Source organism: Trematomus bernacchii, unplaced genomic scaffold, assembly GCF_902827165.1.
Source record: "Trematomus bernacchii unplaced genomic scaffold, fTreBer1.1, whole genome shotgun sequence".
NCBI classification, from domain to species: Eukaryota; Metazoa; Chordata; class Actinopteri; order Perciformes; family Nototheniidae; genus Trematomus; species Trematomus bernacchii.
Window position 1 is genome coordinate 6,778,857 of NW_022987567.1, and position 22,989 is coordinate 6,801,845.

General features: G+C 41.0%; 1 protein-coding gene across 2 annotated transcripts in view; it reads right to left on the reverse strand.

The window, feature by feature from the left end:
• Positions 1-1,214: 1,214 nt before the first annotated feature.
• The window catches only part of LOC117478824 (E3 ubiquitin-protein ligase TRIM39-like), a 32,638-nt gene continuing 10,863 nt past the window's right edge, over positions 1,215-22,989 (reverse strand). For both annotated transcript variants that reach the window (XM_034125734.1, XM_034125733.1), the window contains exons 2-4: positions 20,642-20,781; positions 7,892-8,027; positions 1,215-2,999 (exon numbers count right to left, since the gene is read on the reverse strand). In XM_034125734.1, coding sequence (XP_033981625.1) covers positions 1,597-2,982 — 1,386 coding nt within the window. In that variant the 5' untranslated portion in view covers positions 2,983-2,999; positions 7,892-8,027; positions 20,642-20,781 and the 3' untranslated portion in view covers positions 1,215-1,596. The remainder of the gene's footprint in view (positions 3,000-7,891; positions 8,028-20,641; positions 20,782-22,989) is intronic.

Genomic DNA, 22,989 nt, shown 5'->3' on the forward strand with positions numbered 1-22,989 from the left:
CGTGTTCAAATCAATAGGCACGCAAGACTCTAAATAATAATGATCACGCCACCAAACACACATTCAAACTAAAGGAACCAGCCTGTTTGGAAAATGTAAGAAGTAGAAAGTACAGGTATTTGGGTTCAAAATGTAAGAAGTCAAAGTAAAAAGTTGTCAGAAAAATAAGTAGTGGAGTAAAGTACTGATACCAGAAAAATTAAGTTAAGTACAGAAACAAAGTATTTGTACTCCACTACTTCCCACCTCACTGTCAGCCAGTGAAGGAGTGGAGGAGAGGAGTAGTGGGAGAACAGGAGGAGGTTGAAGAGCAGTCTGGCTGCAGCATTCTGAATTAGCTGTAGCATTCTGATGGTGTTTGACAACTCTCTGTATTTTAGACCAATCACGACCAAGCCAAGTTTCAACAGACTCTACTATTCCTACTTTTTATTCTGAGACGCGTCATGTCAGTGAGGAAATAAACATGAATAAAATGAGGAAAAGAAGCAACTTGTTTTCAGTCTGAAGAAACCTCTGTTCTTGTGAAACTGATTTAATCAGAAATGTTAGTTTGTTTATTATTTGACAGCATTGTAACATCTGTTTGCTCTTTTCTCATTAAATGTGATTGTTGCTGCTTTAATAATCTGAGTGACATCATTATTAATATTAATGAATAACTCTATTGTAACATACATGTTTTTATATATTCAAGTAGTGCACACATTACTTTATCTTCTCCATTATATATTTGACTTTACTATATATTATTATATTTTATTAAACGTCTTAGCTGAATACTCAACTCTGATTGGTCAAATTAGAAGTTTAAGAGGTTGTTAAAACTCGATAACACACCGCTGCCAAGAAATCAGTATTTTAGATTGAGATTAAATCCTTTAGAGTTAATAAACGTGTGCATTTGATAATCCACGCTGAACAGCAATGGGTCGTCCTCTCTGTTTAGGCTTCTCCTGGGAAAACTGTGTTTAACATTTACTCTGTATTTAAATACTTAGAAATCTCTTTAAAACATTTATTTTATTCCCTGACGAAGAGGTCTGTCAGGGAGTTAATTTAAACCCAGTAACTCTGTATGTTTTATATGATTATACAAGTTTAAAATTGCATGTAATAAAACTAATAAAAAATGCATTTTATTTTGGATCTGATAAATGATTCGCTGCTCAAACTCGCAGTTGGATTAAACATATTATTTATTTATTTTCCCATCATGCACAAATAACACATTAACAATTTATAACGACATAGAATCAATAAAACAGAGAAGGTTGAACTATAACCTGACATAAAGATCTGAATCTGGGTGAGATCATTTCAAATGTAAAGAATATATATCTCTTATTTCCTCTAAAGGAAGCAGTTCAGCATATTTGATGAACATGATGTTACTTGGATAAAAGTGTCAGCTAAATGCACGTGTTTCAATTTAATAAAGGTTGACAGTATGATCAAAAAGCAGATTATCAAACTCAATAACAACAAGAATAAAAACATGTTTAGAATAAAGAGACAGCAGGAGGACAGGTTCAGAGGTCAGTGAATGATCCCTTTAAGAGATGATCATCATAGATATAATGATCCTGTGTATCTCTACCTGCTCTGATCCACTGTCACACACACCTTCAGTGGTAATATCTTCACTTCCTCCCGACTGTAAATGTATGGAAACATCTTCTCAGTGAAAGTGTGTGTGAAGGTGTGTATGTGTGTGTTAGTGTCAGGATCAGAGAACGACAACTTTCCTCTGTTCCAGGCCAGATTCACTCTGACCCTCTGGAGCTTCTTCTTCAGGCTGAGAGGAGTATGTGGAGCTGGTGGTGAACATGCTGAGTATTTACCTTTAAAGAAAGCTATTCTCCAGAATCCAGACTGTATGATTCCCTTCCTCTGGGCAGACTCTGCTAACACACCAAGTACCCAGTGTGTACTGTCTGTAACCTGGACATCCCAGCTGTGAATCCCTGAGTTAAAGCCCTCAGAGCTCAGGACAAGGCGGTGATTATCAAACCTCTCTGGATTACCAGGAAGTTTCTGTCTCTCTCCTCCTCGTCTCACTCTGGTCAGATCTTCAGACAGGATGAGGTCTGGATGAGCAGTGTTTGGGTCCAGGATGAGAGGAGAGTAGGACACCATGTCCTTCATCTTGCTCCAGATGTTGAAGCTGAGGTTGCCCAGGTGTTTAGCCTGGTCTATCAGAGCTCCTGAGGGCAGCTGTGGATCCTCCAGCAGGGGGCGCTGCAGCCTCTCCACTGCAGCCTTGTAGTTGTGCAGGAAGGAGACGTCTTCAGCTCTCAGCTCCTCCTCTGTGGCTCTGACTGTGTGTGAAAGAGCTGCTATCTCTCTGCTCACAGCCTCCATCTTCTCCTCCATCACCCTCCTCTTCTGCTCCTCTTCCTCCCTCAGTGCAGCCATCCTGGCCTCCTCTTCCTCTTCTAGAAACTGGTGAAGCTTCTTAAACTGCTCCTTAATCTGCGTCTCTGTGTGTTGAGCCTGGACCTTCATGTGTCCTGCTGTTTGATCAAACTTCACTTTAACTTCTTCAAAGAGCTTCAGTTTCTCCTGAAAGGGCTGCAGAGACTTCTGGAGCTCCTCTTTGAGATCCTTTGAAGCTTCATCGATGGGTCTGATTCTGTGGTTGGTGTGTGTTTTTGAATCTCTGCAGATGTGACACACTGGCTGCTGATGGTCCAGACAGAAGAGTTTGAGTTTCTCAGAGTGCAGACTGCAGAGAGCCTCTGGAGATCTCTGATCTCTCTCCAGTAAGAAGGTCTCACACAGGTTCTTTAAAGCAAAGTTAAGAATGAAGTCCTTTGAAGATTTTCCCCTACAAACTGGACACTCCTTTACTTCTTTCCCATCCCACCAGTTCTGCAGACAGGCTTTACAGAAGCTGTGGCAGCAGGACAGGATGACAGGATCTCTAAAGACTTCCTGACAGACCGGACAGCAGAGATCTTCCTCTAACCTGGAAGCCATGTTGTCTCTGAGTGAAGCTGAAAACACAGCAGACAGGAGTATACAGTCAGTCATGGCTCCCCTCCCCCTCCTCTAATGACTTCACTGAAATTCACTTTTGGCGCTTTTCCACTGCAGGACCTAGCACGGCTTAGCACGGTTTAGTTTGGCCCGGCCCGCTTTTTTTTGCTTCTCCACTAGGGGTAGTTCCGGCTCACGGGTACTTTTTTACTTTTTTTCTGGTCCTTGAAAATCGAGGTTCCTACCGAGCCAACAACCGAGCTGAATATGCTAAACTAGTGACGTAAACACTCCCGACTGCTGATTGGTCAGAGAGAATCGTCAAAATCGTTGCGCGAGACAGTCCCCAAGCGTCGCATAAGCACCATTTTTAAAACAGACAAGCTACCGTTAAACAAATCCATAAAGAAATGGCAGCAACAAAAAAAACACGCCGTGGTCGTTTGACGAGGTACAGACGTTACTCCATCTCGTTGCGGATGAACAAATACAGCGGGAGCTCGACGTCGCAACGCGAAACGACGCCTGGACTCGGCAACGGCTGCAGGATGGTACGTTTTTGCTAACGCTCTGTTCTTTGCTTGAAAGCGTTGTGTCCCTATCTATTGTAAAGCTAATTTCTAACAAACATGCCTATTTTATCCGTAAATTTATGTTCGACAACCCATGCTTTTATGGAGCCCCGAAGAGCTACGGTTAGCACAGATAGCATTAGCAAGAGCTATTGTTTGCTAACACCATATCTACCATTGTTTACGTCCAGTTTTCTAGAGTTAAGTAAGAAATAGGCATGGCAAAACGACTGGAATTGTGACTTTTTTTAAACTTTAGATCATCGTCAGTAAGTAAAATAAGCAATACCAATGTGTGGAAATGCTCTGTTACAAGTAAAGTAACGTACCAAAAGTAAAAGTAGTAAGAATCACTATTAATGTTGCAGCTAGTAAAATTGTGTGTGACATCCTAATATATTCTTGTATATTCTTCATTAAGTATTGTTGCACTTTAAACTGGTCTCATAATTATTCATACTTATATTCATTTGTAATTATCCATTTACTTCATGACTGTATATTTGTACATACTCATACATATGTATACATATATTTATATTCATTATCAACAGGCTGGACATAATGTAATTCACTTTCACAATCATTGTAAACATCTAGGGCCAGAACCGTCTTTAGTTCATCCTTACCGTTGTTCTGTTTATACTTATATATTTTATTCTTATATCCTTACGTGACCTGTACCTGTCCTGTGTTTTTCATTCTCATTGCTGTTGCTGCTATGACACCTGAATTTCCCTACGGTGATTAAAAAAAAAAAAGGTTTATCTTATTGTCTTCCAGGCAAGAGGAAACGAGGAGAGGAGCACCTCACAGTCCTGAGGGAGATGCACAGTGCAGATCTGGCCCAGCAGGAACGGTTGTATTTATGTTTATAGTTTGCTTTGTTATTTGCACTTGTTTGATGATTAAACTGTTTGTTTGTAACAAGTATTTTTATCGTGATTTCCTCTGTGTTAAAGGTGGGGTAGGTAATTTTGGAGAAACCAGCTCGAGTGCGCTAGAATTTGAAAATACACAACCGGAAAAAATCTGCCACTTCCTTATAGAGCCCCTCGTCCAACACACACGAACGCGCACATGACCAATGAGGGCACGAGATAAGTTTGTGCACAGATGGAAGGCTGACAGGCAGGTAGGCCATCCAGTTACTTTAGCCGGGCCGGCTAAAATGATTGGTCGTGCTTTTTACAGTACTACGGCTTCCACAGATGACATTTTTTTATGGATTTTTTGTCAAAGCACTTAAGATATTTATTGCTATCGGGATGTTAAGAGCATTCCATGGAATATAACAAAAAGTGTATCTCAAGCCGGTTTCTCAAACTTACCTACCCCACCTTTAACAGTAGATCTAAACAAACAAAACAGACCTTAATTTATGAGAAAGATTTCCTTTTTATGATCTGTTATTTTCTCAAATGTTCTTATTATGGGGCAGTACGCGGCGGCGGGGTGTGTGTGTACATCAGTGACGCTTGGTGCCGAGATACTGTTGTTGTTAACCAACACTGCTCGCCACTGGTGGAATTTATGGTTCTAAAATGCTGTCCTTTTTACCTGCCGAGGGAGTTTACAGCGATTCTTGTGGTGGCTGTTTACCTCCCGCCTAACCCCAGTAGCGAGGGTAAAGAGGAGGCACTCGGTGAACTGTACAGAGCCATCAGTGAGCAGCAGACAGCACACCCAGACGGCCTTCTCATCGTAGCTGGAGACTTCAACCACACTAACTTAAAAACTGTGCTGCCTAAAATATATCAGCATGTCGATTTTCCAACCAGGGGAAAAAACACATTAGACCAGGTCTATACCAACATCAAGGGAGCTTACAAGGCATCCCCCCTCCCCCACATCGGCCTTTCTGATCACCTCACTGTTCTGTTGGAACCAGCTTACAGAGCCAGGGTAAAAGCCATCAAACCGGTTTCAAAACAGGTACGGGTGTGGTCAGTAGGGGTGGGCGATACAACAAAATCTGGATTCGATCCGACACCAAGTATTTCAGTATCGCCGATACCGATACCGATACCGATACCGATACCGATACCGATACCGATACTTTTTTAAATGAAAAGCTTCTTATGTACTTTCATATAGGGGAGAGCTGCATGACATGATTTTTTAGCTGAATGCATCATAAATAGACTAAATCTGAATTAATTTTCATGATTAAAGACAGGACAGTTTTTATAGACAAATAAACATTTTACTTTTGCAAATTTAAAGTGCAAACATGAAAAATAACAATACAAAGTGGCCACAGTAGCGAACTGCCTTCTTGCACACATCACAGTTCGCTAAGTTTTCATTGACAGTTAAGAAATAGCTCCACACAACGCTCCTCTTTCTCTCAGCCATCAGCCATCATCGTGTGTGTCGCACTCGCGAGTCGCTGGCTGCTGCTGTCCTGCTGGCTGCTGCTGTCAGCTTGATAATCGGCGTTCAGGCAGGGAGCGCGCTGCGCGTGCGCGAGCCTCGAGGAGAGGAGGACAGCAGTGGAGAGAGAAAAAAAGAGCGCATATACTTGTGTTCGTCTGCACATAGTTTTTGATGAAATTGACGAGTAGAGGGAAAAAAAGGTATAAAAGTATCGATCCTATTGGCTCTAGTATAGATATTTTGAAACGTAACATAATATCGGAAGTATCGATATTTTGGGATCGATCCGCCCACCCCTAGTGGTCAGAGGACAGCACAGCTGCACTCAGAGACTGCTTTGACACTACAGACTGGGACATGTTCAAGCAGGAAGCCACATACAACCATCACACCAACATACAAGAATACACAGAGACAGTCACAGGCTTGAAATTCAAATATTTACTAAATAGTCAATTCTGATAACATTTTTTTTTCAATCATTTGACAAACACATGTATATACATGTTGTATGATTGCCCAAACTCTCCTGTTAGTTTCTTCTGTATTTCGTCTTGCTATACGCAGCCTTTTCCGAAACAAAGTTTGCCTCCTGTAATGTTGTGACATAGTCTTTGGTCCGGAGTTGTGAATACCCGGAATGTTATATGATGTAGCACAGAGCGTGAATAAAGCACAGTTAACCATACTCGCTATCTCCTGAGTTGTCTATAATAAAGCAAGATACACATACAAAAGGACAACACTATACCTCCTTGCTGTGATAAAAAGCCACATACCAAGAACCAAGTAAACGATCGCTTCCATATCCTCCATTGTTATGGTGTTTTGTGAGTTGTGTCGCATTGAAGATAACGTCACGGCAGTTTTACGCAGCGTCGCTCCGCCCGCCAAACAGCCGATCGCCCCGCCTACACTGCGTTGTTAACTACCCCAGTTACTAACTGTAATGGAAACGCAGCTTAAAGGTCCCATGTCATGCTTTTCTGGTTATTACCCATCCCCTTGGGTGTTATGTAGCTTTGTATGCATGTAAACGGTCTGTAGAGTCACAAACCCTCAAAGTACACTCTGTAGCGAGTAAACTCTAACACTTTCTTTTTCCATTTTTTTCTTTCTGGGTACAGTGACGTCACCATATCCAAATGGACCAATCCGTGGAGCTCCTCACACACCAGGATCCCTTGCAACACTATCAAACGCAGTGGGGGGACCTTTAGCGTCGAGCATAGAGCTACCTGAACGTTGGTAATAGACGAGTTGCGCAGAGTTTCGCCAGCACATACACTGACTGCCTTATCTTTTCTCAGGCTGTGAGTGTTTGGCGAACTATGTGGCGAACAGCCAGGCTGTGAGTGTGTGTGTGTGCTCAGGCTGAGTTTTGCGGTGTCTCGCTGTCTCGCAGACCCCACGCAGCAACCAGGAAACGAGACCAGTAATCCAGCTGACACTGTCCGCTCCTCGAGCCTCAAAGGGCGAAGCAGCGATCCCCGCAACGTCCCGCCAACACGGCACCCAGACCCCACGCAGCATTCTCATCTGTTTGTCATTACTGGTGTCATTTCCTGGCTGCTAACGCCATTGTAACACATAATCACTGATGTTCCGCTGTAACGGTGGTGGACTCAACAGAACTGAGTGGGCGAGCTGACCAATCAGAGCACACTGGGCTCATAGGGGGGGGGGGGCAGGAGCTCCAACAAGCCGTTTAGGACAGAGAGTGAATACACATACTATACAGAGATGCTGTATGAGAAACCAATGTGAGTTTGGAACATTGAACAATGTAAATCTGTTCTAGTAGACCTCAACAATGGAATTATGATCAGTAGAAATGGCCATGGCATGGGACCTTTAAAGTGTGCATGGCCTACCAAGGCCAAATTAAACCCTGCTCAGCCGTGCTAGGTCCTGCAGTGGAAAAGCGCCATTTGAGTATTGTTTGGAGTCAGACTCACCTTCAGGGGGTGGAGGGTCCGCAGGTTGAAGCAGCAGTGTTGTAGTTTCCACTTTTCTCTCCTGTAGCTGAACTCAGAGGAAGTTGTTAGTTTGGTCTGAAGGTGAATCTGATCGTCTGTTTTTCAGTCCGTCTCTCTCTGCAGTGAAGGAGAATAACAAACTGTTTCCTGATTTATCTCAGGTGAGTCAGGTGAGGGAGGAGCTCTGTCACGCCTGCCAAGTATCTGGCTTGAACGAGCATCACAGAACAGCAAACTGAGTTTCAATGGATGTTTCCTTCTGCACTTGTTTTCTTGAGACAACAGGGCATGTTTGGTTTGTTCTTTGAGGGAAATAGTTTTTTTGAAGCTGTTGTTGGCCTGTGGAAAAATGTAATCATAAGAAATGACTCCGGAAAAGCTGCAGATAGAGCCATAAGAAATGAATGCAACTGATTATTTAATGTGTAATGGTGTTTTTATAGGCAATAATTTAAGCTTTGTTAGTTCCAGGTTTAATATGTGCAATAAGTTCATTTCAATAAGTTTTGCAATAAACATTGAACGAGTCCGGCCCTCGACTAGTACCCATTTTTTTTATTTCGGCCCACTGTGTATTTGAATTTGACACCCCTGCTCTACATCATCATCAAATGGTTCTCTCTCTTTCAAAATCATTTGCAAGGCCTTCTGAGCAGAGAATCTTTTGGCCATCTTGATCAGTTGTTATAAGGACCCAAACTGGAGGAGCTTTATTTACCCGAACACCCTGTATGTAATGTAAATGTGTAGGGGGGGTGTACAGTGGGTGGTAATTGAAAATGTGTTCTGATATATGCTCTTCACAGAAAATGAGCCAAGGCCATTGAGTGCGAGTTTGAAAAAATTATTGAGGATATCATTTTTCTTTAGATAAATAATGAAAACGGGTCCCACAGACCCGAACACCATACAAGGGTTAAGTGTGTTTTTGTGAGCACTTTGAGCTTAGTCTCTTGTATCTTAAGTGCTATATAAATACACTGTATTATTATTTATTACGCAGCAGCTGTTAAACAACCTGTTTACAGATGTGTGTTTCACCTCTCTTAAGTTTCCTGTCATCTCTCTACCAACACTTATTTAATAAAGTCGTAAAATGCTCACAAATGATAATTAAAACAAGAATAAAAACTTTTGTTAAAATGCATCTATGCAACAAATATGAAAATATATCATTCATTTCATTTCATTTCAAACCTTTATTTATCCAGGTGTATCCCCCCTGCTGAAAAAACCAGCATAGACCAGCTTAAGATGGTTGCTGGTTTTAGCTGGTGTTAGGCTGGTGTTAGGCTGGTTTAGTTGGTTTACCACACTGGACAAGCTGGCCAGGCTGTTCTTGCTGGTTCAAGACCAGCCTGGTCAGCTAAACCAGCATAGCCCAGCATGGATGTCATGCTGGTCTATGCTGGTTTTAGCTGGTCTATGCTGGTGAAGCTGGTTATGCTGGTCTACCAGCAGTCTTGCTAGCGAAACTGAAATAGACACAGACAGACAGAGAGGGCGGGACACGGGGGAACGGCGAGACGGCAGTGGTTGAAACAAAGCGGTATGTTTTAACTGGCACTAACGGTGCGTCTACACAGCAGCGTTAAAAAAATCTTGAAACGCTTCTGCCCATTCACTTTGAATGGGGTGACGTCACTTTCCCTCACTTTTCGCCGAAATGCATTGTGGGCAGGCGAGCGGAGAATTTCAGGATTTTCAGGATTCAAAGTTGAACAATGTTCAACTTTTGAGGCTGAGGTGGAAGCGTCAGCCAATCAAATCCCGTGTACGCAAATCTGACAGTTCAAGCTCTAGCCAATCAAACGGCGTGTATGCTGGGAGAGACATACCGCAGGTCATTTCCTCATATTCCAAAAAATGGAGGAGAAATTAGCGGTAGCGAATCAATCACCCGGTGCTTTATGACCAGACCTACCGGGATATAAACCGGAGGAGCCAGGCATGGAGGGAGGTGGCAGAGACAGTGGTAGGTTTTCGCCTGTTTTGGGGAGTTTATATCCAGTTTACTTCGGGCTTTTTTGCTTCGTATGTCGCAGGCGGGAGATTCATGTGATTGGTTGTTCGTGCCTTGCTCGCAAAAAATCCTCAAGCTTCAGATACGCCCACCTCCAAGATTTTTTTAACGCTGCTGTGTGGACGCTCCGTAACGGTCGAGGAGTGAAGATCAGTTGAACGTTTCTGTGACTCCGCCCAGCGGCTGCTCTTCTGAGAGGCACCGCTCTGACAGCTCTGTCTACTGGGAAACACGCTAAAAGTCCTTCTGGAGGTAAGCAACACTACACAATTTCACCAAGTCTGAGAGTAAAAGCTTTCTCGAAGGTTCGTTTTGCTTTCTTACAACGTTACGTTAATGTTAACTTAACCTTACGTTTGCTAGGAGGCTAGCTGTCTTAGCTAACAACAGTTAGCAGCTAACGTTTTCTGCAGTTTGTGTTTCCCCTGAAAAACGTGATGCAGTTATAAGTTGTAAGTTAACTTAACGTTATCTTACAAGTTGAGAGAGTTACGTTTTGTTTAAAATCGTCAATGTAATGCCATTAGAGGTGTTGTGTTGAACATGAAGTTAGCTAACTGTAGCTCTCTACCAAAGGTTAGCATGTTAAGCTGTACTTTCTGTGGCAGCTAGCTTAATACAAAGAGGGTTTTTGTGCTTCATTGTAAACTTTTCTAACAAATGTGTGTTAATCTACCTGAAATTGTGGGGACAGTTTTTTTCTACTCAATGATACAGACCATTGTTGAGGAGATGCAAAACATACATATACTTTGAGTAATGTGAAACATTATCAGATGAGGACATCACCAAAGTGTGAGTCTGTCAGGGGATTTGACCTGTTCTTTGCATGTTGTACAGGGCCTATGTACACACTGCTCTGGTATGAATTAAAAATATAATTGTAAAATGTAAATCTCGCTCTTGTCATCGTTCAGGCTTTGCATTTGAACCCCTATGACTGGTTGCGGACTTGAAGGGAACGACTTCCTGGCCTTCCTGACATCCAGGAAAAAGGTGAGATTCTAATCTATTTCAATGCCAAAAGCAAGTTATTGTTTTTAACTTTTTTAATATGATTCTTGGGGAATTTCAGTTTTATTGGACAGTAGAGATCTACTGGAAACAGTGGAGAGGGAGGAGATGATATGCAGCAAAAGGCCGAGCCGGATGGTTGCTGCTCCGTGTGGAACGTGTTCTATCAGGTAAAGCACTTTGGTACCCAGTTATTTATGGTATTGAGTTTGAATGTAGCCTTTGGAAGGTATTTTCCAACAGTGCATTGTAAAGACTGAAAAAACAGGCTCAGGTTAAAGCTTGACATGATTTGGTCTTTTACTTAAAGGTGGGGTAGGTAAGTTTGAGAAACCTGCTCGAGATACACTTTTTGTTATATTCCATGGAATGCTCTTAACATCCCGATAGCAATGAATATCTGAAGTGCTTTGACAAAAAATCCATCAAAAAAATTCATCTGTGGAAGCCGTAATACTGTAAAAAGCACGACCAATCATTTTAGCCGGCCCGGCTAAAATGACTGGATGGCCTACCTGCCTGTCAGCCTTCCATCTGTGCACAAACTTATCTCGTGCCCTCATTGGTCATGTGCGCGTTCGTGTGTGTTGGAGGAGGGGCTCTGTAAGGAAGTGGCAGATTTTCTCCGGTTGTGTATTTTCAAATTCTAGCGCACTCGAGCCGGTTTCTCAAACTTACCTACCCTACCTTTAAGAGGATGTTTGTCCTCCTGTCTTCTCTTATTTCCTTATCTTTCTTTCAGGTGTAACATCTACCAATGGTTGTACATGACACCACCTCTTTGCTGTCCTACTAGTCAACCCTCCTGATCAGAGCCTTTCCTAAATAGTGGTCAGTTGTTTTACAGTTCAGTGTACGTTAATTTAGCAACTTAATGCTTTACTGCTGTTGAATAAACCCTATATATATACATCCATCAGCAATCAATAAAACAAATCATTCAACACAAAATAGAAGAAATCTGGACCTATTCTGTTTCTTTTTATACCACAGCATCTATTGGGACTGCTCATTGATGTCATCAAGAGCCATTGAGTCTAGCTTTTGTAGTCGGCCTCTCAGAATGTTTATCATTTCTTTGTCTCTTAACATTCCTATAATCACTTGTTTTTTTATTGTTGATATTGTTTTGTTCTTTATTTTTGTTGTGAGAATCACTTTGCAATTGTGTAAGTGCTATATAAATAGTTATACTAATATTATTGTTGTTACCATCATTACTATTATTAATAATGTCTTCTTTGTTTTCTTTATTTATCGCTGCAGAAAGGTTCAAAAAGTTCCCTGTACATGGAACCATGCCTGTCCTCTGTTCCACATGTCTTCAGTCAGTTCTGGACCCCATGACTCGGACACTAGTTCTACCAAGGCTCATTAGAGGTAAGCAGTGGTAGGAGAGTGGATTTATCTTTGTATTTAGGCTGCAAGTCGACAAGAATAGATTACAAATCGCTTAAAAAATGGTTCAGATAAGAGGCACCATGTGTTACGCAGGTGTGGCGCTGATATAGTTTATATAATATGCGGTTGAACTTTAAAATTAAATTATTTCCAGTGCAGAGACAAACACTCGAGGTGGATGTATAAAGTACATACTGGTGTTAATAAAATATAGCGTATATCCCTCAATTTATCGACAATAAGAATGACAATACATACTTCCGGGTGTAAAGTAATATATCTATCATACTGTAGATCCTACACATCCACTGGAGGTATATTCTGAAAGTAAAATATACACTTCTCACTAGAAATGTAATCATAAAGCATTATTATGGCCAAACTATCCTACAATTTAGGATTTTCCACTGAAAAAAGTGTTGGATTCAAAGGTTTTATCATCATATGCTCAGCAGCTACAGTGTAGAAATGTCAATGAAATTCTTCTGACCTGAGCTCCTCCAACAATGCAACATATATAATAAAATACAAAAATACAAAATAAAAAGTAGTGCAAAAAGTTTATATACATGTAATATAATAGAATATGACATTTACAAGAATAGAATATGAAATTAAATAATGTAAATTTAAGAAAAAAATTAAATACGGTGTATTGCGTGGATAATAGACCCAATCACAGTGAATGTTCAAAACTAAACTTGATACATTTTTCTTTTTCATCTCACAGTGCACATATTTAAGTAATCATAACACAAAGCTAAAAGTTAATCTGTTTTTCCTTTCTCTTCTCAAGAGTGCTTCATAAAAAGCAATAAAGAATTGTTCTAATTCATAATAAATCTCACAGCAGGACGTTGGTGCCTTTGTTTTTGAAGGGTATTTTGTTGCTCTCATGAAAAGCAGACTTCTGGTCACGTGTCTGTCTGTGTGTAAGGTGCACAAACTACTTATACCAGCAGGTGGCAGCAGAGTTAAAGAAAGTGTTCAACTAAAGGCCATTTTTTAAAATATAAATACAGAGGTTGAAGAAATCCTGCATTCCTATTGTACTCAAGTAAAACTAGTACGAAAAATATACTTAAAATACCCCAAATAAAGTACTCATATACTATAGTAAGCATTCCACCTGGGGGACACAAAGGGTTAAAGGGGAAAAGTATAGGAAACAGTGGTTAAAGATTATAATGATGGTTTTCAAAACGCCTCACACACACAAGTCCTTGCCATGCCAACATACACATACAGTCTGGAGGAGCCCGGCTTCCTGGTGGGGTATTGCGGCGTCTTCAGTGTGCACACTCTTTATTGTGTCCGTTACTCACCGTTTGAAGCAGTTGTTCCTTTGTTGTGTGTGTGTGTGTGTGTGTGTGTGTGTGTGTGTGTGTGTGTGTGTGTGTGTCCTTACGTTACAGTGTGTTATCTGATCCACTTCTCTTTTCCTTCGTGAGAAGCAGCTCAGCACAGCAGGAACGTCAGAGGTAAATGAAGATATTTAACACTTATTTGATTAAATAGTTCTTTAATGGGATTTTAGCCGCAGCGCTACACCTTTTTACATTAGTTAAGTGTTTGCTTATTTTACTTATTGTTCTTTTAATCATGAAAGAGATCAGTTTGTTCGTTTTTCCATTTTCCAGTGAAGGCGTTTTTGTTTCATTAGTTTTCTAAAGATCCCATTGTTTATGAGACAACAAGATAAAGACCCTCGCATATTATGTTAAGTTTCTGAAACATTGCTTTATTTTCATCTCTTATTGATTTATAATTGAATGTCATTTACTTTAGATGTAAAGAAAACAATCCTGTTATCTAAATGTTAGGATGATGACATTGTCAATCAGACTCAGAATCAGGTTTATTATCAGGTTAAGAAATTGAGTTTGACACCCCAGGCCTAAAATAACTTTTTGAAGTGCTTTTTTTTATGCAAGAATTGAATTGCCAAGATACAATGGAAACAGTTTTCAGTTTGTGAGGGAAGAAATGCAGAGTTTCTGCTTTCCTGATGTCAATGAGGAGCTCGTTCCACCATTCATTCCCACTGACACTTTCCCTCAGCCACAACGCAGACTCTCTGCATCACATTAATGCACACAATGTACACAATATCTGGTCTTTTATTATTACTGCACATATTTTATTCCATTCTATTTCAATGTAAATACTGTTTTTTTTATTTTACTATATTTTTGTGTTATTTTTAATGTTATTATATTTTTCATAAAATAGTTGTGTTTTTTTATTTTTGGTTTTTATGTATGCACCACGACACCAAGTCAAATTCCTCGTACGTATCAACCTACCTGGTAATAAAACTGATTCTGATTCTGATTTCGGAGCCAGGATAGTGTGTTTTGGGGGGTTACCTGGGTCCCACTCACAGTGGGAGCAGCAATCTGATTGGCTGATGCCGAGTGAAGTGCACGAGCTGGAGTTTAACCAAGGCCAGCACCAGTGTCTTGAATTGGATTATTGCATTAACTGGCAGCAGAGATGGCAAAAGTAAACACATCCTTTACTCAAGTAGAAGTACAGATACTCGTGTTTAAAAATACTCTGGTAAAAGTAGAAGTACTGACTAAACTTCTTTACTCAAGTAGAAGTAAAGAGGGCTTTGAAATGTACTTCAGTAAAAAGTACCCATAACTAGCAGCTGTTTTAAAGAGTACCTGACCTCCCTTTATATTAATAGAACAATAATGTCATTGTTAGCTAATGAATGTTTCCATGCTGAACAACGGCAACATGACAACGTTTTCATTGGTCCCTCTTCTTTAGAGAAGACCAGGAAATGATGGATACACGGATCGTGTTCAAATCAATAGGCACGCAATGACTCTAAATAATAATGATCACGCCACCAAACACACATTCAAACTAAAGGAACCAGCCTGTTTGGGAAATGTGAGAAGTAGAAAGTACAGGTATTTGTGTTCAACATGTAAGAAGGAGAAAGTACAGGTATTTGTGTTCAACATGTAAGAAGTAGAAAGTACAGGTATTTGGGTTCAACATGTAAGAAGTAGAAAGTACAGGTATTTGTGTTCAAAATGTAAGAAGTAGAAAGTACAGGTATTTGTGTTCAAAATGTAAGAAGTAGAAAGTACAGGTATTTGGGTTCAAAATGTAAGAAGTCAAAGTAAAAAGTTGTCAGAAAAATAAGTAGTGGAGTAAAGTACTGATACCAGAAAAATTAAGTTAAGTACAGAAACAAAGTATTTGTACTCCACTGCTTCCCACCTCGCTGTCAGCCAGTGGAGGAGTGGAGGAGAGGAGTAGTGGGAGAACAGGAGGAGGTTGAAGAGCAGTCTGGCTGCAGCATTCTGAATTAGCTGTAGCATTCTGATGGTGTTTGACAACTCTCTGTATTTTAGACCAATCACGACCAAGCCAAGTTTCAACAGACTCTACTATTCCTACTTTTTATTCTGAGACGCGTCATGTCAGTGAGGAAATAAACATGAATAAAATGAGGAAAAGAAGCAACTTGTTTTCAGTCTGAAGAAACCTCTGTTCTTGTGAAACTGATTTAATCAGAAATGTTAGTTTGTTTATTATTTGACAGCATTGTAACATCTGTTTGCTCTTTTCTCATTAAATGTGATTGTTGCTGCTTTAATAATCTGAGTGACATCATTATTAATATTAATGAATAACTCTATTGTAACATACATGTTTTTATATATTCAAGTAGTGCACACATTACTTTATCTTCTCCATTATATATTTTACTTTACTATATATTATATATTTTTTTAAACGTCTTAGCTGAATACTCAACTCTGATTGGTCAAATTAGAAGTTTAAGAGGTTGTTAATACTCGATAACACACCGCTGCCAAGAAATCAGTATTTTAGATTGAGATTAAATCCTTTAGAGTTAATAAACGTGTGCATTTGATAATCCACGCTGAACAGCAATGGGTCGTCCTCTCTGTTTAGGCTTCTCCTGGGAAAACTGTGTTTAACATTTACTCTGTATTTAAATACTTAGAAATCTCTTTGAAACATTTATTTTATTCCCTGACGAAGAGGTCTGTCAGGGAGTTAATTTAAACCCAGTAACTCTGTATGTTTTATATGATTATACAAGTTTAAAATTGCATGTAATAAAACTAATAAAAAATGCATTTTATTTTGGATCTGATCAATGATTCGCTGCTCAAACTCGCAGTTGGATTAAACATATTATTTATTTATTCCCCCATCATGCACAAATAACAAATTAACAATTTATAACGACATAGAATCAATAAAACAGAGAAGGTTAAACTATAACCTGACATAAAGATCTGAATCTGGGTGAGATCATTTCAAATGTAAAGAATATATATCTCTTATTTCCTCTAAAGGAAGCAGTTCAGCATATTTGATGAACATGATGTTACTTGGATAAAAGTGTCAGCTAAATGCACGTGTTTCAATTTAATAAAGGTTGACAGTATGACCAAAAAGCAGATTATCAAACTCAATAACAACAAGAATAAAAACATGTTTATAATAAAGAGACAGCAGGAGGACCGGTTCAGAGGTCAGTGAATGATCCCTTTAAGAGATGATCATCATAGATATAATGATCCTGTGTATCTCTACCTGCTCTGATCCACTGTCACACACACCTTCTGTGGTAATATCTTCACTTCCTCCCAAGTGTAAATGTATGGAAACATCTTCTCAGTGAAAGTGTGTGTGAAGGTGTGTATGTGTGTGTTAGTGTCAGGATCAGAGAACGACAGCTTTCCTCTGTTCCAGTCCAGATTCACTCTGACCCTCTGGAGCTTCTTCTTCAGGCTGAGACGAGTTTCTGGAGCTGATGGTGACCATGATGAGTATTTACCTTTAAAGAAACGTATTCTCCATAATCCAGACCGTATGTCTCCCTTCCTCTGGGCAGACTCTGCTGACACACCAAGTACCCATTGTGTACTGTCTGTAACCTGGACATCCCAGCTGTGAGTCCCTGAGTTAAAGCCCTCAGAGCTCAGGACACGGCAGTAATAATCAAACCTCTCTGGATTATCAGGAAGTTTCTGTCTCCCTCCTAGTCTCACTCTGGTCAGATCTTCAGACAGGATGAGTCTTGGATTAGCAGTGTTTGGGTCCAGGATGAGAGGAGAGTAGGACACCATGTCCTTCATCTTGCTCCAGATGTTGAAGCTGAGGTTGCCCAGGTGTTTGGCCTGGTCTATCAGAGCTCCTGAGGGCAGCTGTGGAACCTCCAGCAGGGGGCGCTGCAGCCTCTCCACTGCAGCCTTGTAGTTGTGCAGGAAGGAGACGCCTTCAGCTCTCAGCTCCTCCTCTGTGGCTCTGACTGTGTCTGAAAGAGCTGCTATCTCTCTGCTCACAGCCTCCATCTTCTCCTCCATCACCCTCCTCTTCTGCTCCTCTTCCTCCCTCAGTGCAGCCATCCTGGCCTCCTCTTCCTCTTCTAGAAACTGGTGAAGCTTCTTAAACTGCTCCTTAATCTGCGTCTCTGTGTGTTGAGCCTGGACCTTCATGTGTCCTGCTGTTTGATCAAACTTCACTTTAACGCGTTCAAAGAGCTTCAGTTTCTCCTGAAAGGGCTGCAGAGACTTCTGGAGCTCCTCTTTGAGATCCTTTGAAGCTTCATCGATGGGTCTGATTCTGTGGTTGGTGTGTGTTTTTGAATCTCTGCAGACGAGACACACTGGCTGCTGATGGTCCAGACAGAAGAGTCTGAGTTTCTCTGAGTGCAGACTGCAGAGAGCCTCTGGAGATCTCTGATCTCTCTCCAGTAAGAAGGTCTCACACAGGTTCTTTAAAGCAAAGTTAAGAATGAAGTCCTTTGAAGATTTTCTCCTACAAACTGGACACTCCTTTACTTCTTTCCCATCCCACCAGTTCTGCAGACAGGCTTTACAGACGCTGTGGCAGCAGGACAGGATGACAGGATCTCTAAAGACTTCCTGACAGACCGGACAGCAGAGATCTTCCTCTAACCTGGAAGCCATGTTGTCTCTGAGTGAAGCTGAAAACACAGCAGACAGGAGTATACAGTCAGTCATGGCTCCCCTCCCCCTCCTCTAATGACTTCACTGAAATTCACTTTTGGCGCTTTTCCACTCCAGGACCTAGCACGGCTTAGCACGGTTTAGTTTGGCCCGGCCCGCTTTTTTTTGCTTTTCCACTAGGGGTAGTTCTGGCTCACGGGTACTTTTTAACTTTTTTTCTGGTCCTCGAAAATCGAGGTTCCTACCGAGCGAACAACCGAGCTGAATATGCTAAACTAGTGACGTAAACGCTCCCGACTGCTGATTGGTCAGAGAGAATCGTCAAAATCGTTGCGCGAGACAGTCCCCAAGCGTTGCATAAGCACCATTTTAAAAACAGACAAGCTACCGTTAAACAAATCCATAAAGAAATGGCAGCAACAAAAAAAAACACGCCGTGGTCGTTTGACGAGGTACAGACGTTACTCCATCTCGTTGTGGATGAAAAAATACAGCGGGATTTTTTTGTCATCTGTGATATTTTTTTATGGATTTTTTGTCAAAGCACTTAAGATATTCATTGCTATCGGGATGTTAAGAGCATTCCATGGAATATAACAAAAAGTGTATCTCGAGCCGGTTTCTCAAACTTACCTACCCCACCTTTAACAGTAGATCTAAACAAACAAAAAAAGATTTTCTTTTCATGATCTGTTATTTTCTCAAATGTTCTTATTATGGGGCAGTACCTACAGGTGCTTGAAATTCAAATATTTACTAAATAGTCAATTCTGATAACATTTTTTTTTCAATCATTTGACAAACACATGTTGTATGATTGCCCAAACTCTCCTGTTAGTTTCTTCTGTATTTCGTCTTGCTATACGCAGCCTTTTCCGAAACAAAGTTTGCCTCCTGTAATGTTGTGACATACTCTTTGGTCCGGAGTTGTGAATACCCGGAATGTTATATGAGTATGTTATATGATGTAGCACAGAGCGCGAATAAAGCACAGTTAACCATACTCGCTGTCTCCTGAGTTGTCTATAATAAAGCAAGATACACATACAAAAGGACAACACTATACCTCCTTGCTGTGATAAAAAGCCACATACCAAGAACCAAGTAAACGATCGCTTCCATATCCTCCATTGTTATGGTGTTTTGTGAGTTGTGTCGCATTGAAGATAACGTCACGGCAGTTTTACGCAGCGTCGCTCCGCCCGCCGAACAGCCGATCGCCCCGCCTACACTGCGTCGCTAACTACCCCAGTTACTAACTGTAATGGAAACGCAGCTTAAAGGTCCCATGTCATGCTTTTCTGGTTATTACCCGTCCCCTTGTGTGTTATGTAGCTTTTTCTGCATGTAAACGGTCTGCAAAGTCACAAACCCTCAAAGTACACCCTGTCGCGAGTAAACTCTAACACTTTCTTTTTCCATTTTTTTCTTTCTGGGTACAGTGACGTCACCATATCCAAATGGACCAATCCGTGGAGCTCCTCACACACCAGGATCCCTTGCAACACTATCAAACGCAGTGGGGGGACCTTTAGCGTCGAGCATAGAGCTACCTGAACGTTGGTAATAGACGAGTTGGGATCGCGGAGAAACACTCACTCAGCCTTGTCTTTTCTCAGCCGCGCTACTGCGCGGAGTTTTGCCGGCACATACACTGACTGCCTTATCTTTTCTCAGGCTGTGAGTGTTTGGCAAACTATGTGGCGAACAGCCAGGCTCTGAGTGTATGTGTGTGCTCAGGCTGAGTTCCGCGGTGTCTCGCAGACCCCACGCATCAACCAGGAAACGAGACCAGTAATCCAGCTCACACTGTCCGCTCCTTGAGCCTCAAAGGGCGGAGCAGCGAGCCCCGCAACGTCCCGCCAACACGGCACCCAGACCCCACGCAGCATTCTCATCTGTTTGTCATTACTGGTGTAATTTCCTGGCTGCTAACGCCATTGTAACACATAATCACTGATGTTCCGCTGTAACGGTGGTGGACTCAACAGAACTGAGTGGGCGAGCTGACCAATCAGAGCTCACTGGGCTCATAGGGAGGGGGAGCAGGAGCTCCAACAAGCCGTTTAGGACAGTGAGTGAATACACATACTATACAGAGATTCTGTATGAGAAACCAATGTGAGTTTGGAACATTGAACAATGTAAATCTGTTCTAGTAGACCTCAACAATGGAATTATGATCAGTAGAAATGGCTAAGAAATGGGACCTTTAAAGTGAGCATGGCCTACCAAGGCCAAACTAAACCCTGCTAAGCCGTGCTAGGTCCTGCAGTGGAAAAGCGCCATTTGAGTATTGTTTGGAGTCAGACTCACCTTCAGGGGGTGGAGGGTCCGCAGGTTGAAGCAGCAGTGTTGTAGTTTCCACTTTTCTCTCCTGTAGCTGAACTCAGAGGAAGTTGTTAGTTTGGTCTGAAGGTGAATCTGATCGTCTGTTTTTCAGTCCGTCTCTCTCTCTGCAGTGAGTCAAGTGAGCTCTGTCACGCCTCCTCTGCTGAACGCTGTCTCCTCTCATGTAACTCAGGGAGTGTCTCCAAAGTGCTGATTTATTGCTGGAATAAAGGTTATAGTGTGTGAGTTAAATTACTAACTAAGATGTTGTTAAAGATGTGAAGTAGGCTCCCATAGTGTGAAGGTTTCACAAACCAAACTCAAATATCTGTCAAGTATATGGCATCAGTTTAAAACATTCAACAACAAATGATCCTGGACTTCATCACAATGGCAGATTTCATAATTATGTTATTCATACTAACACATAATCAGTCACGTAAAGACAACCATTCATTTAGAGAATTAGCTATCGTTATGCTATAGACATTATACGTGCAACAAATTATGTTTAGTTATTAACTATTATTTACTTTAATTATTGGCAGAAATACATGCGTGCACAAACAGGAACTATACACATGCACTAATGGAGAGGTGTCAGATGGGGGTAGTTGGGTTTGGTGCATATGAGGCGAACTGGCACCTCTCCAGCTATTAGATTAGATTAGATCAAACTTTATTGTCATTGCACAGAGTACAATGAAATGCAGTTTGCATCCAACTAGAAAGGTCACAGTAAAGTGCATGAGGTTTCAATAAATGCACATATCAGATCAATGTTCATAAATGTACAAATATTAATACATGTCTTTTGTTTTTGGTCTGCAGAAGTCAGGTACTTACAGTATCATTATTACTCTCACAGAGATCATCTACTTTATTTACGCGTCAAGTCGTAGCCAATGAATGTACCAGGGCCGAATTTACCATATACATTGGGGGACACACATCCCCCCCAATATTCCGATACGCTCAAAATGTCAATATATAGCCTAACTGATATAAAAAAAAATTGCTATTCTATGACTTTTACATTGAACGAGTCCGGCCCTCGACTAGTACCCATTTTTTTTATGTTGGCCCACTGTGTATTTGAGTTTGACGCCCCTGCTCTACATCATCATCAAATGGTTCTCTCTCTTTCAAAATCATTTGCAAGGCCCTCTGAGCAGAGAATCTTTTGGCCATCTTGATCAGTTGTGATAAGGACCCAAACTGGAGGAGCTTTATTTACCCGAACACCCTGTATGTAATGTAAATGTGTAGGGGGGGTGTACAGTGGGTGGTAATTGAAAATGTGTTCTGATATATGTTCTTCACAGAAAATGAGCCAAGGCCATTGAGTGCGAGTTCGAAAAAATTATTAAGGATATCATTTTTCTTTAGATAAATAATGAAAATGGGTCCCACAGACCCGAACACCATACAAGGGTTAAGTGTGTTTTTGTGAGCACTTTGAGCTTAATCTCTTGTATCTTAAGTGCTATATAAATACACTGTATTATTATTTATTACGCAGCAGCTGTTAAACAACCTGTTTACAGATGTGTGTTTCACCTCTCTTAAGTTTCCTGTCATCTCTCTACCAACACTTATTTAATAAAGTCGTAAAATGCTCACAAATGATAATTAAAACAAGTATAAAAACTATGGGCTCAGAACAGTCTCATAATACACACATGCACACAGAAGGATTCACACTTGTATTTCATGATCCACAAAAGGATTCACACTTGTATTTCCGGATCCACACTTGTGTTTTTCAATGCACACACAAATGTGTTCCGTTTCATATACATGTAAATAAAATCCAAATACAGAAAAAAGTTTTACATATGTATTTTTGATCCTCACATATTTGTTTTCCGTTTAAATCCCCTGAACCTGCAAACACAAACCGCTTTCTGTGCATGGATCGCTCTGCATTCGTGTGTGGGTTTTTTGAGACTCCCCTGACGGTCACCCGATTCGTACTTGTAATTTTTTCTATCTATAGCCAATCAGATGTCTCCTCAATTCTAAGCCAATCACATGAGCGCGCCCCCACGAGGGTAGATTTCTTGCGTTCATGTCACTTCATATACGCATTTTGCGTAGTCCGGAGCAGGGTTTCCGCGGACAGAATTTAATTTTACCGGACAAATTTGAAACTTACCGGTCATGTTTCAATAATAATAATAATAAGAATTGTGTAGCAGCGTTTCCGTTAGGTAATTACCGGACTATGACCGGATAATAACACGGGAGTAAGGATCATCTCTTTTCCTCTCTCCCTCCCTCTCTCCTGACAGCCCGTCAGTTTCTCATGCAGCTCGCTAAAACTTCACTCG